Source organism: Mesoplodon densirostris, chromosome 1 (genome assembly GCF_025265405.1).
Source record: "Mesoplodon densirostris isolate mMesDen1 chromosome 1, mMesDen1 primary haplotype, whole genome shotgun sequence".
In the NCBI taxonomy this organism is placed as follows: Eukaryota; Metazoa; Chordata; class Mammalia; order Artiodactyla; family Ziphiidae; genus Mesoplodon; species Mesoplodon densirostris.
This window is the reverse complement of record NC_082661.1, coordinates 94,096,180-94,109,291: the sequence shown is the minus strand read 5'-3', so window position 1 is coordinate 94,109,291 and position 13,112 is coordinate 94,096,180. Positions and strand designations below refer to the sequence as shown.

General features: G+C 35.3%; 1 protein-coding gene across 4 annotated transcripts in view; it reads left to right on the top strand.

The window, feature by feature from the left end:
• The window catches only part of SCLT1 (sodium channel and clathrin linker 1), a 285,252-nt gene that overhangs the window by 197,535 nt on the left and 74,605 nt on the right, over positions 1–13,112 (top strand). For all 4 annotated transcript variants that reach the window (XM_060105958.1, XM_060105954.1, XM_060105951.1 and 1 more), the window contains 2 exons: positions 1,328–1,473; positions 9,008–9,200. In XM_060105958.1, coding sequence (XP_059961941.1) covers positions 1,328–1,473; positions 9,008–9,200 — 339 coding nt within the window. The remainder of the gene's footprint in view (positions 1–1,327; positions 1,474–9,007; positions 9,201–13,112) is intronic.

The window sequence follows — 13,112 nt, the reverse complement described above, 5'->3', positions numbered from 1 at the left end:
TTCAGCAAATCAAATTGTGTTTTAGGTGCTGCATTAGGAACTTTCATAGAGAGGTTAGGTAATTTACCCAATGTTAAAAAAATACTAAATGGTAGAGTCAGAGTTTGATTTTCAAAGAAGAGCTATGTGTTATAAAAAAACTTGTGTTATATCTCTATTATTGACATAAAAAGATTATGACAACATTAGATAATAAAAGAATAATTTACAAAGGAGAATATAGTATATAATCCCATTTGTGGGGGAAGAAAAAAAGAAATATACATATTATGTTCAGGGTAGGCCATTCATGGTCACCACTCCTACAAGGTTGATCCCTTCTGAGTTTCCCTCTGTTATGGAATAGGACTAGGTCCCATTTAGATTGGACCTGCCATTAGGGTTTGGGATGAATTTTTTTTATATCACATGGCATAGGTTAAGGAATAGGCTTTATTGGGGAAATGTAAAACCTACAAGACTAAAGGCAACAGGTAAAGAGAAGTCGCAGCTTTCTCTTCTCCCACTGTTCCACAGACAAGTATGCTATAGTCAAAATACTGCTGGTCCTGTAGTATAGGTCTGTATTTTAGTAGCAGGACATTGACATTTTGATACTCTGTCTTTTTGTAGAGCAGGAGTGACAAAGTAGTCTTGTCAGTGAGAGAAGACACAGGTTACTTGGCCAAGCATTCTGGATTGGAGGGTACCTGTGTGTAGGGTGTGTCTGAAAATGTGAACTGCCTAGCACCTGGAGACCTTGCAGTTCATGGGATGCTACAGCCTCTCTGTCATAGGTGGAAGCCCAGTCTCACAGGAAGCAGAGCTTGAATACAACCACTTCTGCTAGGGAAGGGGAAACCCCCATTTCAGCTAGATCATTGCCTGGTTAACCTAGAGTGAGATTCTGGACTCACTTTCAGATAGTTCTACTCATTGCACCACAGTATGTGTCTGTACTTTTGAATATTGCAATACAGAATTGTCTTAAAAGTGGTCATCAAAGAATCAAAGCAGTTGTCTCCAAGTGGTAACATTTAGAGTATTTTTTTAATTTCAGCTATTTTATGTTTCTTTCTAGCATTTATTAAAACTATTTGAATAGTACAATGAGCCTGAATAATTTCAAAAAATAAGCAATTACTTTATATGTCAGTTTTCAGCAGTTTATTTTATAAATGTGAAACAACCAAAATTAATTATTGATATATTTTAATGTTATAATGGGACAGATGAACACATGATCATGAGTTTTTATTTCTCATCATTTATTTCAGTTTCTAAACTGTATAATTTCTTAAGATAATTTCCTTGTGCAAAGTAATATACATATAAGCCTCTTCTGCAGATTTACCTTGAAGGCAGAATAAATGAAAAAGATTACAGAAAACTAGAAGAAATGCACCAAAGATGCCTGGTTGCAGAGCGTTCAAAAGATGATCTTCAGCTAAGACTTAAGACAGCAGAAAATAAAATCAAACAACTTGAAATAAAGTAAGTTATTCTTATGGATTTTCAGAATTCATACAATTTTTGAGAGATTTTTTATAGGACTCGTAATTATATCTTATGTTGAAAAAAGACTTTTTAGCACCAAATAGAATTTCTTTTCAAGATTATTTTTGAAAACTAATTTCTTAGGAAGAAAAGATACAGTACTGTACCATTTTGTTTTAAGTTTCTTGTTTCTGGCAGTTAAATAGGATATTCATAAGATCATTTTTTTCATACTAACTATGCAGCTATTGCAGTAGCTTGCTTATAATTATTGCTTTTATACTCAGTTTAGAGGTATTGAATATTCAGTAATAATCCATCATTTGTATTTATTACATTGTCTATTAAAATGATAAATTTATAATCTGGCCTATCCATTCTGAATATTTCTCTACCTTTTCCCCCCAGAGTATTACTTATTATAGTAAAACTTACTTAAGTTGCATGAAGTTTCTATCTCTGTTACAGAATATGTTTAATAGGAATTTTAAAAATAAAGAGGAATGATATCAGCAGTATGGCAGATTAGGAGGTCCCCAGCCCATGTCTCTCCACAGAAACAAATATTTGGCAGGCATCCATAGACAAAAATGCCTTTGTGGGAGCACTGGAATCCAGGTAGGAGGTTGCACAGCCTTAGTGGAGCCCAAAAATGAGGAGGCAGGCCTGCACACCAGTGGCAGACCCTCCAATTATGGTCCCATCTATGAACCCAAAGCAGCCCCATCTTCCTGTGGATTTGGCTCCAGCCCTCCTTGCCCAGTCCCGCACCTAGCCCCTTCCCAAGGAACCCTTATAGGTACTCTCAGTAATAGGCCTGCCAACCTCAGATCTGGCTGTGGCCCCCAAAGCATTCCCATTACCCAGCTCCATTTCCACTCTCCTGCAGCCTGAACATAATGCTGCCCACCCAGGAACAGCCCAGTAACCTCACGGGAGCACTAATGGACCCACTGGAAGCCACACCTGACTGTGCCCCGGTAACAAGTCTGCCAGTGACGGACCAGACTGCACACCCAACAAAAGCCACAAGACATGGATCCAGCCCTGTTCTACCACAGTTTGAGGCAGTCTTACATGGCCAGGGATTCACCCAAGGGACCCAGCAGAAGCCACTCCTGTAGATGCCCCCATTACAGGCCTCAGACCTGACTATGACCCCTGAAGCAGTCTGTGACCCAGCTCTAGTCCCACCCTACCACAGTCCAGAAGCAGTTCTGCCTGCCCATAGGCCAGCCCAGTGAACATGACAGGAGCACCTTAGAATCCTAACAGACACAATACCTGACTGCACCCCTGGTTACAGGTCTGCCAACCATGGACCTGGCAACAGCCACATGACATAGTTTCAGTCCCACTTAGCTGTGATCCCAGAGGCAGTCCCATCAATTCTGAGACAAGACAGGAGAAGGTCTTTAGCTGCCAAAACCAGTCTAAAGACTGGAAGAGGAGTCTGCTCCTTCAAATGCACAGATAGCAACAAAGAATCAAGCAAACATGACACCACCAAAGAAAACTAATAAGCCTCTAGTAATTAATGCAAAACAAATGGAGATCCATGAACTTCTAGATAAAAAATTAAAAATAATTGTCTTAAGGAGCTTAATGAACACAGATGGTCAACTACATGAAATCAGGAGAACAATACATGAACAAAATGAAAGTTTAACAAAGAAATTGAAACCATAAAAGAACCAATCAGAAATCCTGGAGCTGAAGAATACAGTGATTGAACTGAAAAATTCAATAGAGAGCTTTATCAGCAGACTTGGTCGTGCAGAAGAAAAATCAGCAAACTCAAAGATTGGTCATTTGAAATCATGCAGTGAGAAGAAAAGAAAAAAGAACGAAAAAAGAGTGAAGAAAACCTACATGATTTATGGGACATCTTGAAGTGAATCAGTATCCACATTATGAAAATCCTGGAAGGAGTAAAGAATGAGAAAGGGGTAGAAAGTTTATTTACAGAAATAATAACAGAAAACTTCCCAAATCTGGGGAGAGTAATGAACATCCAGATCCATGATGACCAAAGAACAACAAATAGAGTGAACATCAAGAGCTTCATTTGACACATTATAATCAAGATGTCAAAAGTCAAAGAAAGAGAATTTGAAAACAGGAAGAGAAAAGGGACTCATCACATACAAGGGACTCCCTCAACCCCTGCATAAAACTATCAATGGATTTCTCAGAAGAAATCTTGCAGGCCAAGAGAGTGGCATAATATATTCAAAGTGCTGAAAGAAAAAACTAGGAACCAAGAATACTATACTCAGCAAAGCTCTCTATCAGAAACAAAGTAGAGATAAAAACTTTCCCAGAAAAAAAGAGATCCAAAAGGAAGTTCATCACACTAGACTTACTGTACAAGAAATAATAAAGGGAGTTTTTCAAGTTGAAATGAAAGGACACTAATTAGCAATGTAAAAACATGAAAGTATAAACCTTTAGTCGTAAAGGTAAGTATATAGTCAAATTCATAATACTCTAACACTGTAATGGTGGTACATAATCACTTTTAAGTCTGGTATAGAAGTTAAAAGATAAAAAACTTTTTGAATAACAGTAGGTACAATAATGTGTCAATGGATATACAGTATAAAAAGATGTAAATTATACATCAGTAACATAAAATGTGAGAGGGCAGAGAAGTAAAATTGTAGAGATTTTTATGTGATTCAAGTTAAGTTGTTACCAGGTTAAAATAGACTAACTAAGATGTTTTATGTAAGCCTCATGCCAACCACAAAGAAAAAATGTGTAATAGGTACATAAACGATAAGGGAATGAAAGCATAGTACAAAAATCAACAAGAAGACAACAAAATAGTAATAAAGGAACCAAGGAACTACAAAACAGAAAACAATTAACAATATGGCAATAGTTATGTCCTTACCTATTAATAATGACTTTTAATGTAAGTGGATTAAATTCTCCAAGCAAAATACATAGAGAGGCTCAATGGATTAAAAATCAAGTTCCAGCTATACACTTCCTACCAGGGACTGATTTTGAATATGAGGAAACACATAGACTAACAGTTACAGGGCGGCAAAAGATAGTCCATGCAAATGGGTACCCAAAAATAGCAGGGTGTCTTATATCAGACAAAGTAGACTTTAAGTAAAAAACTGTCACAAGACCAAAGATGGTCATTTTATAATGATAAAAGTGTTAATTTGTCAAGAGAAAATAGCAATCATAACACTATATGCACTCAACATCAGAGCACCTAAGTATAATAAAGCAAATATTAACAACTGAAGGGAGAAATAGAGAGCAAACAATGATACTAAGGAACCTCAATACCTCACTTTCAACAATAGGTAGATCATCCAGACAGAAAATCAATAAGAAAACAGCACATTTGAGCAATGCTAAAGAACAAATAGACCTAACAACATTCTATACAACAGCAACACAGTACACATTCTTCCCAAGCACACACAGAACATTCTCCAGAATAGATCATATGATAGGCCACAATGTAAGTCTTAGCAAATTTAAGAAGATTGAAATTATATCAGGTATCTTTTCCAATCACAATGGTATGAAACTGAAATGCAGTAACAAGAGAAAAATTGAAAAATTAACAAATAGGTAGAAATTAAATATCACACTCCTGAGCGACCAGTGGGTCAAAGAAGAAATCAAACAGGAAACCAATAAATATCTTGAGACAAACAAAAAGAGAAACAAAATATACCAAACTTATGGGATGCAGCAAAACCAGTTCTTAAAGGAAAGTTTACAGTGATAAATGCCCTACATTAAGAAAAGAAAGATCTCAAATAAACAACCCAACTTTACACCTTAAGGAACTAGAAAAAGAAGAAAAAACTAAGCCCAAAGTTAGGAGAAGGAAGGAAATGAAAAAGATTAGAGCACAAATAGAGAATGTTTTTAAAAAATAGAAAAGATCAACCAAACTAAGGCTCGGTGTTTTAAAAAGATAAACAAAATTGACAACCCTGTAACTAGACTAGGAAAAAAAGAGAGAAAACTCAACAAATAAAAATCAGAAATAAATGAGAACCCATTACCACTGATACCACACAAATATAAAGGACCATAGGAGACTACTATGAACAATGATATGCCAACAAGTAGGACAACCATGAAGAAATGGATAAATTACTAGAAACATACAACCATACAAGAAATAGAAAATCTGAACAGACCAGTTACTCTTAAGGAGACTGAATCAGTAATCAAAAACCTCCTTGGATTTTTGAAACATTCAGAACCAGATGGCTTCACTGATGAATTCTACCAAACATTTAAAGAAGACTTAATGCCAATCCTTCTTAAACTCTTTCATAAAATTGAAAAAGAACATTTCCAAACTCATTTTATGAGGCCAACATTACTCTGATACCAAAGCAAGACAAAGATACTATAAGAAAATAAAATTACAGGCTAATATCCCTGATGAACATAAATGCAAAAATCTTAAACAAAAAAATTCAAGAATGTATTAAAAGGATCATAATGGGATTAAAACCTAGGATGCAAGGATGCTTTTGATATACACAGATCAATAAATGTGATACAACACCACATTAAAGAATGAGGGATAAAATTCATATGATCATTTCAATAGATACAGAAAAAGCATTTCACAAAATATAATTCATAATAAAAACTCAACAAATTAGATGTAGAAGAAATGTTCCTCAACATAGTAAAAGCCATATATAACAAGCCCACAACTAATGTCATACCCAGTGGTGAAAAGCTGAAAGTTTTTTTTAAAAGATCGTAAAAAAGACAGGAGTGCCCACTCTTGCCACTTCTATTCAACATAGTACTGTATGTCTTAGAGAAATTAGATAAGAAGAAAATACAAAATGTATCTAAATTGGAAGAGAAGTAAAATTGTCTTTGTTTACAGATGACAAGATCCCATATATTGAAAACTGGAGACTCAACCACAAAGCCATTAGAACAAATACATGAATTTACTAACAACAAACTGTATGAAAAAGAAATTAACAATTCCATTTACAATACCACCAAAAAGAATAAAATGCTTAGAATGAATTTATTACCAAGGAAGTGAAAAACCTGTACACTGAAAATTAAAAAACATTGAGGAATTAAGTTGACAAAGTCACAAATAAATATAAAGATGTGTTTATAAACTGAACAAAGTAATAATGTTAAAATGTCCATACTACACAAAGCCATCTATAGATTCAATAAAATCCCTATCAAATTTCCAATGGTGTTTTCCCAGAAATAGAAAAAAGTCCTAAAATTCATAATGAACCTCAAAAGACTGAATAGCCAAAGCAGTCTGGAGCAAGAACAAAAAACTGGATGCATCACACTTCCTAATTTCAAAATATATTACAAAGCTTTAGTAATCAAAACAGTACAATACTGGCATAAAAGAGATGTATAGGTCATGGCACAGAGTAGAGAGTGCAGAAATAAATACACACATTTGTAGTCAATAGATCGTTGACAGGGGTGCCAAGAACACACAAGGAGAAAGGATAGTCTGTTCAATAAATGGTGCTGGGAAAACTGGATATCCACATGAAGAAGGAAAATTGGACCCTTATGTCACACCATGTACAAAAATAAGGTCATAATGGATTAAAGGCTTAAATGTATGTTCTGAAACTATAAAATTACCAGAAGAAAACATAGGGAAAAAGCTTCTTGACGTTGGTGTTGGCAGCGGTTTTTTTGAATATGACCCCACAAGTACAGGTAACGAAAGCAAAAATAGACCAGTGGAATTACATCAAACTAAGAACTTTCTGCATAGCAAAGAAAACAGTCAACAGAGTGAAGAGACAACCTATGACATAGGAAGAAATGTTTGCCAATAATACATCAGATATGGAGTTAATTTCCAAAATATGTAAGAAACTTAACAACTCAATAGCAAAAAAAAAAAAAAGAAAAAAGAAAAAAACACATAAATTAGGCAAAAGACCTGAACAGATTTTTCCCAGAAGACATAGACAGCCAATAGATATATTAAAAGGTACTCATCGTCACTTATTATCAGGGAAATGCAAATCAAACCCACTGTGAGGTATTACCTCACACCTGTTAGGATGGCTGTTGTCAAAAAGACAAAAGATAACAGGTGTTGGCAAGAATGTGGAGAAGGGAGAACCCTTCTACGCTGTTGGTGAAAATGTAAATTAGTACAGCCACTATGGAAAACAGTATGGAGGTGCCTCAAAAAATTAAAAATAGAACTACCATATGAGCCAGCAATCCTATTTCTGGGTATAGATCCAAAGGCAACAAAATCATTGCTTCAGAGAGATATCTGCGCTCCCATGTTCATTGCAGTCAGTATTATTGACAATAACCAAGATATGGAAACAACCTAAGTGTCTGTTGACAGAAGAATGGACAAAGGACAGGTGGTGTGTGTGTGTGTATGTGTACATATGGGGATGGATATATATATATTTTCTCTAAGAATCTCCACCTTTCTCTATTTTTTTCTTATAAATAATTTGCTGAAAAACTGGGTTGTTAGTATTGTAGAGTTTCCTCTACCTATATGCATATATGTGGTGTCATTTACCTTATTTCCTGCCCCATGCAGTTCCTAAAAACTAATAACTAAATCAAGAGGCTTGATCTGATTCAGCTTTCACTTTTTTATAAGAATGCTTCATAAATGCTAATATTTTGGACTCCTGTTTGAAAGCACATAATGTGTTGTTGTTTTTGATCTCAGCATCTTTCTGACTTGAGCATTTTTTGAGGATCGTTGCCTAGATCCATCATTTCATTAGGAATCAGCCAAGGTTGAAATAGGAAAGAAGGGGCTACAAGTATTAAGGGGTAAAGGACCTTATATATTCCCTGTGACACCTATTGACCAGGGAATGTTCACAGTATTTGATTATCTGGGATTGAAAAGATGGACATTTGAAAGATAGGAATAAAAATTAGCAGTATATTGAAACAAGATACATGTCTGGAGGTTGTGTCACTCAATAATCCATTGTTGAGAAAGTTCAAGAAATATAACCTATTTAACCTGTGATAAAACAAGAAGTTTATACGACTAGAAGTTTATCAAAACCGTTTCTAAGACATGTAACAGGAAAATATGAATTGGGTCTTATTATAATTCATAATTTATTGTAGTCAGCTAATGTCTTCCTACAGAGTTGATTGATAATGAAGGGAGTTTTGACTATTACCTACTCCACCTTCCTCACCATTAGCTTTAGTTTGTCCCCTTGAAGTCCTCTTTACACAGTGATTCTCAGTGTTAGTAAAAATTTGAAAGAGGTTTCACATTGACTTTCTAGGTGAGTGATAACAGTGCAGGTTATCTATTGTTAGTTAAGATTGCTTAAGTTGAACGTATTTACCTGGTGTAACGTAACATTGTGAAACCACATTGTTTAAGTCTATAGTGAGGAGAAATGGCTCAGAACAAAGAAAACAGGTCTACAGTATAAAATATAGACAGACTTCTTGACTTCTATTACAGATCATTAAGTTTAAAGGTTCCTTTTGTTTTGTTTTTTTTATTCAGTTCCTCAGAAGAGATATCACGTTGCCAAGAAATGATTCAGAAACTTCAAAATGTATTGGAGTCTGAGAGAGAGAACTGTGGATTTGTCAGTGAACAAAGGCTGAAACTTCAGCAGGAAAATGAACAGTTACAGAAACAGACTGAGGATTTAAGAAAGATTGCTCTCGAGGCTCAAAAAAAAGCCAAATTAAAGGTGCTTTCAAAACTAGTATAATTAAATGTGTACTTGTGAAAATCAAAATATAGAGAATATTCACAGAGACCTAGTAAAACATTTTTAAGGTCTTTTTTTTTTTTTTTGCCTTCTCATCAGATAGCACTAAATCATAATGCAGAGTGTTAGCCAGTCTTTTCTTTATTGTAGAACTTGGCAAGCATACTTGAAAATGATTGCTTTCACTATTCACAAACAAAAAAGTTCTTTTCCAACCATGAAATGCACTGATATTCCTGCCAAAGCAATTTAAGCAGTGCTAGCAAAGCTATAGATTAGATAACTTTACGGACTGCCGTCCTCTCTTTTCCCTCCATAATAGCCTCTTGAAAATAGAACTCTTAAAACTAGCTGTATAGCGGATGATATGTCAGTATGCTCTGAGAACTCCTCATAGGTAGTCTAAAAATTCCATGACAGGAAGAAAGCAAGGGACAGAAATCTCCTCTGGAAGGAAATTCCCTATTATTTTCTCTCTCCTTCCCCCCTTCTTTACTCTAATGCTTACATGGTTTGGCAATAGGAACATGATAACCTGTTTGAGGGAGTTTCAAGCACAGGTGTCACCATCAACGTGTTGCTTGCCTTTCCCCATTCCATGTGACTTTTGTAAAAAAGTGGCATTAACTCTTTATGATAAAGCTCTATATTTTCCAGTTTCGTAGTAAGGATATGGGGTGGTAACAGTAGTGTTTCACTTTTTTCTTGTTATTATGAGCTCTCATAAGAACTCACATTCCAACCTAATTCATATCAGTGTATATTTATTGAATGACTCCTTTTGCAAGTATCAAACACTGTGGTTATTTATAAAAGCTTGAACTCTGAAAAAGAGACCATTACATATGCAAAGAAGCTTGTGCTTTGTGCTTTAGACTATGAGAAATCTTTGAAAAACAAAGGGGCAAAGTCATACTACCAGACATCAAGACTTGATATAAAGGTATAGTAATAAAGATAGTGTGTAATCTGTATAAGAATAATTGACCTGATCAATGGAACAAAATAAAGTCCAGGAACAAACCCACTTTTCATAATCACCTCATTTATAACAAAGGCATCACGGAAGTTCAATAGGGAAAGAATTATCTTTATGACAAATACTGCTAGATCTTTACAGTAAATCATGCTACAATAATAATAGATCAACTGGGTCCATATTTTAAAAATAAACCTTGACCCCTATATCACACCATACATTTAAATTAATTTGAGCTGTCTTGTAGACCTAAATGTGAAATATTAAATGATGGAACTTAAGGAGAAAATCTTCATGACCTTAAGAAAGAATTTCTTAAACAACACAAAGAGAACTGATTATAATGAAAAGATAGATGAATTGGATTTCATTAAAATTAAGATTTTTAAGTCATCCAAACGAGACACCATTGAGAGAGTGAAAAGTGGAAGAAAGAATTTATAATACATACAACCAAAAAAAAAAAAGGATTCATTTCTAGAATATAAAAACTTTCACCAATTAATAAGGAAATAATTAATAAGGAAAAAACGTTTAGCAATCAGGAGAAAACAGACACCCCATTTCCAAAAATGGGCAAAAGAATTAAATAGACGCTTTATAAAAGAGAATATATGAAAAAATGTTCAACTTCATTATCTGTCAGGGAAATATAATTAAACCTATAATGAGGTACTACTGCATAGCTACCAGAATGGCTAAAATTTTAAAACTGACAATATCAAGTGTTGACAAAGTTGTAAAACAACTGGTACTTTCATGTTATTTTGGGGAGTGTAAATTGATACAACCACCATTTGGCAGTATCTTTTAAAGTTGGACATACATGCATACTATGCCAAATAATAATAATGGCTACATACCCAACAGGTATGAGTGCTTGTGTTCATCAAAACATGTGTATAAGAATATCCATAGAAGTTTTAATCATATCAAAGCACTGAAAATAACTCAAATGTCCATCAACATGAGATATAAATCAACTGTGGTATGTTCATGTATGGGAATAGAAGAAAAAAATGAACTATGTCTATAAGCAATGGTGGGTGAGTCTCACAGACATAATGTTGGACAAAGAAGCCAGACATAAAAAAGCTTATAGTCTATTAATTTCATTATATGAAAGTGAAGAATGGGCATAATTACCTATAAGGATGGGATCAGAATAATGGTTACATTTTAGGTGGGTGAATATTGATTAGAAGAGCATGTGAGAGAGCCTCCTGTGGTACCTAAATATGGGTGGTGACTCTGGTATGTCAGTATACATGTAAAAGTTGTATCCTTAAGATTCATGTACTTCATTGTAAGAGAGAGAGAAATCTTGGCAGAGAAAAGTGGGTAGGATTATAGATAGAACAAGAGCGGCTATGGGTTTGATGATTATGGAAGCTGGGTGATAAGCATATAGAGATTCATTGTAATAGTCTTTCTATTTTGTGTATGCTTGAGAGTTTCCACACTGAAACATTTACATAATTTTTTTTTTTTTTTTTTGCGGTATGCGGGCCTCTCACTGTTGTGGCCTCCCCCGTTGCGGAGCACAGGCTCCGGACGCGCAGGCTCCGGACGCGCAGGCTCAGCGGCCATGGCTCACGGGCCCAGCCGCTCCGCGGCATATGGGATCCTCCCAGACCGGGGCACGAACCCGTATCCCCTGCATCGGCAGGCGGACTCTCAACCACTTGCGCCACCAGGGAGGCCCCATTTACATAATTTTTTAAAAAGTCAATGTACGTCGGTGAAAAAATGTTAAATCTTCATCTTATATTTTAAATTTCATATGGATTAATAACTAAAAACTATTAATGATGAATTTCCCCACTTGATACTGCACCTGTTCTATCTTTAACCATTCAGGATAGTAACTGATGTTTCTTGGAAAACAAATAGGTGACCGAAAGCTTATCTACCAAAAATGCTCCCTTTGTGCCAAGTCTGCATCTAGCTTAAGAGAAGAATCATTGGTAAATAAGGGACAAAAGTTCTGAACTAACTAGATAGCTGTAATTCTATTTTATGGAGGAGGGCTGTCAGATAAATTGCTCCTTTGTAGCCAATTCCTTCTTTGACAACATAGGAATCTAGTGCTACACTTTGCGGCTTTTCTCCCCCTTGAAAAAGAGTGTGATCTTTCATAGATAAACTGAAAGGAGCCAAAAAGATCAAGACAGTTGGATGTTGAGAGGTCAGTTGGCTGAGAACCTTAACAACTTATTATATGAAGTTTTCATTTGATCTTAAAGCCACTGCTGTCCTTTCCACCCCAGCTTTCTCTTTTCCTAACTCCTCCTCCCTTCTTTCTGAAAAGGATCTCCATATCTCTGTGGTCTGAATACCCCTCATAAAAATATAAAATTAGGAAATGGATAGTTTTTAGCAACCTTATCTACTTTTGAGTAGTTTTCTGCAGAGGAAGGACACAAAAGGGGAAGGGAAGGAGACCATAAATCCTTTTTTCCAACCCAACATTCTGAATTGAATCATTAGTAGGACTTTTGTTGTTATAGAAGACATGGTTGTTTTGGTCCTTATCCTTCCAACATCAGTGTAGACCTGTCCAGTTTAACAATCGGAATTGCATCAGCTGAAGGATCTGGGGTTTGTTTGAAGACTAAATTTTGATACCAGAAAGCTATCATTTATTCAGTCTACAGATATGTTTTGACATCCTTACTATGATTCAGGTGCTGAAAATGTAATAGTAAACAAAAAAGACATGGTCCCCATCCTTAAAAACTTATTTGCATGGAGGTGGGAAAACTTTAAATGTATCTTTGCAAACTAATAAATACCCTTTAGGAAAAGCGTAGGGCACTATGAGAGCTTTTTCTCGATAGATGGTATGAGAATTTCCCTGTAGGATCAATAATTGAGCTGAATTCTAAAAGTTGACTAGAGATAACTAAGAT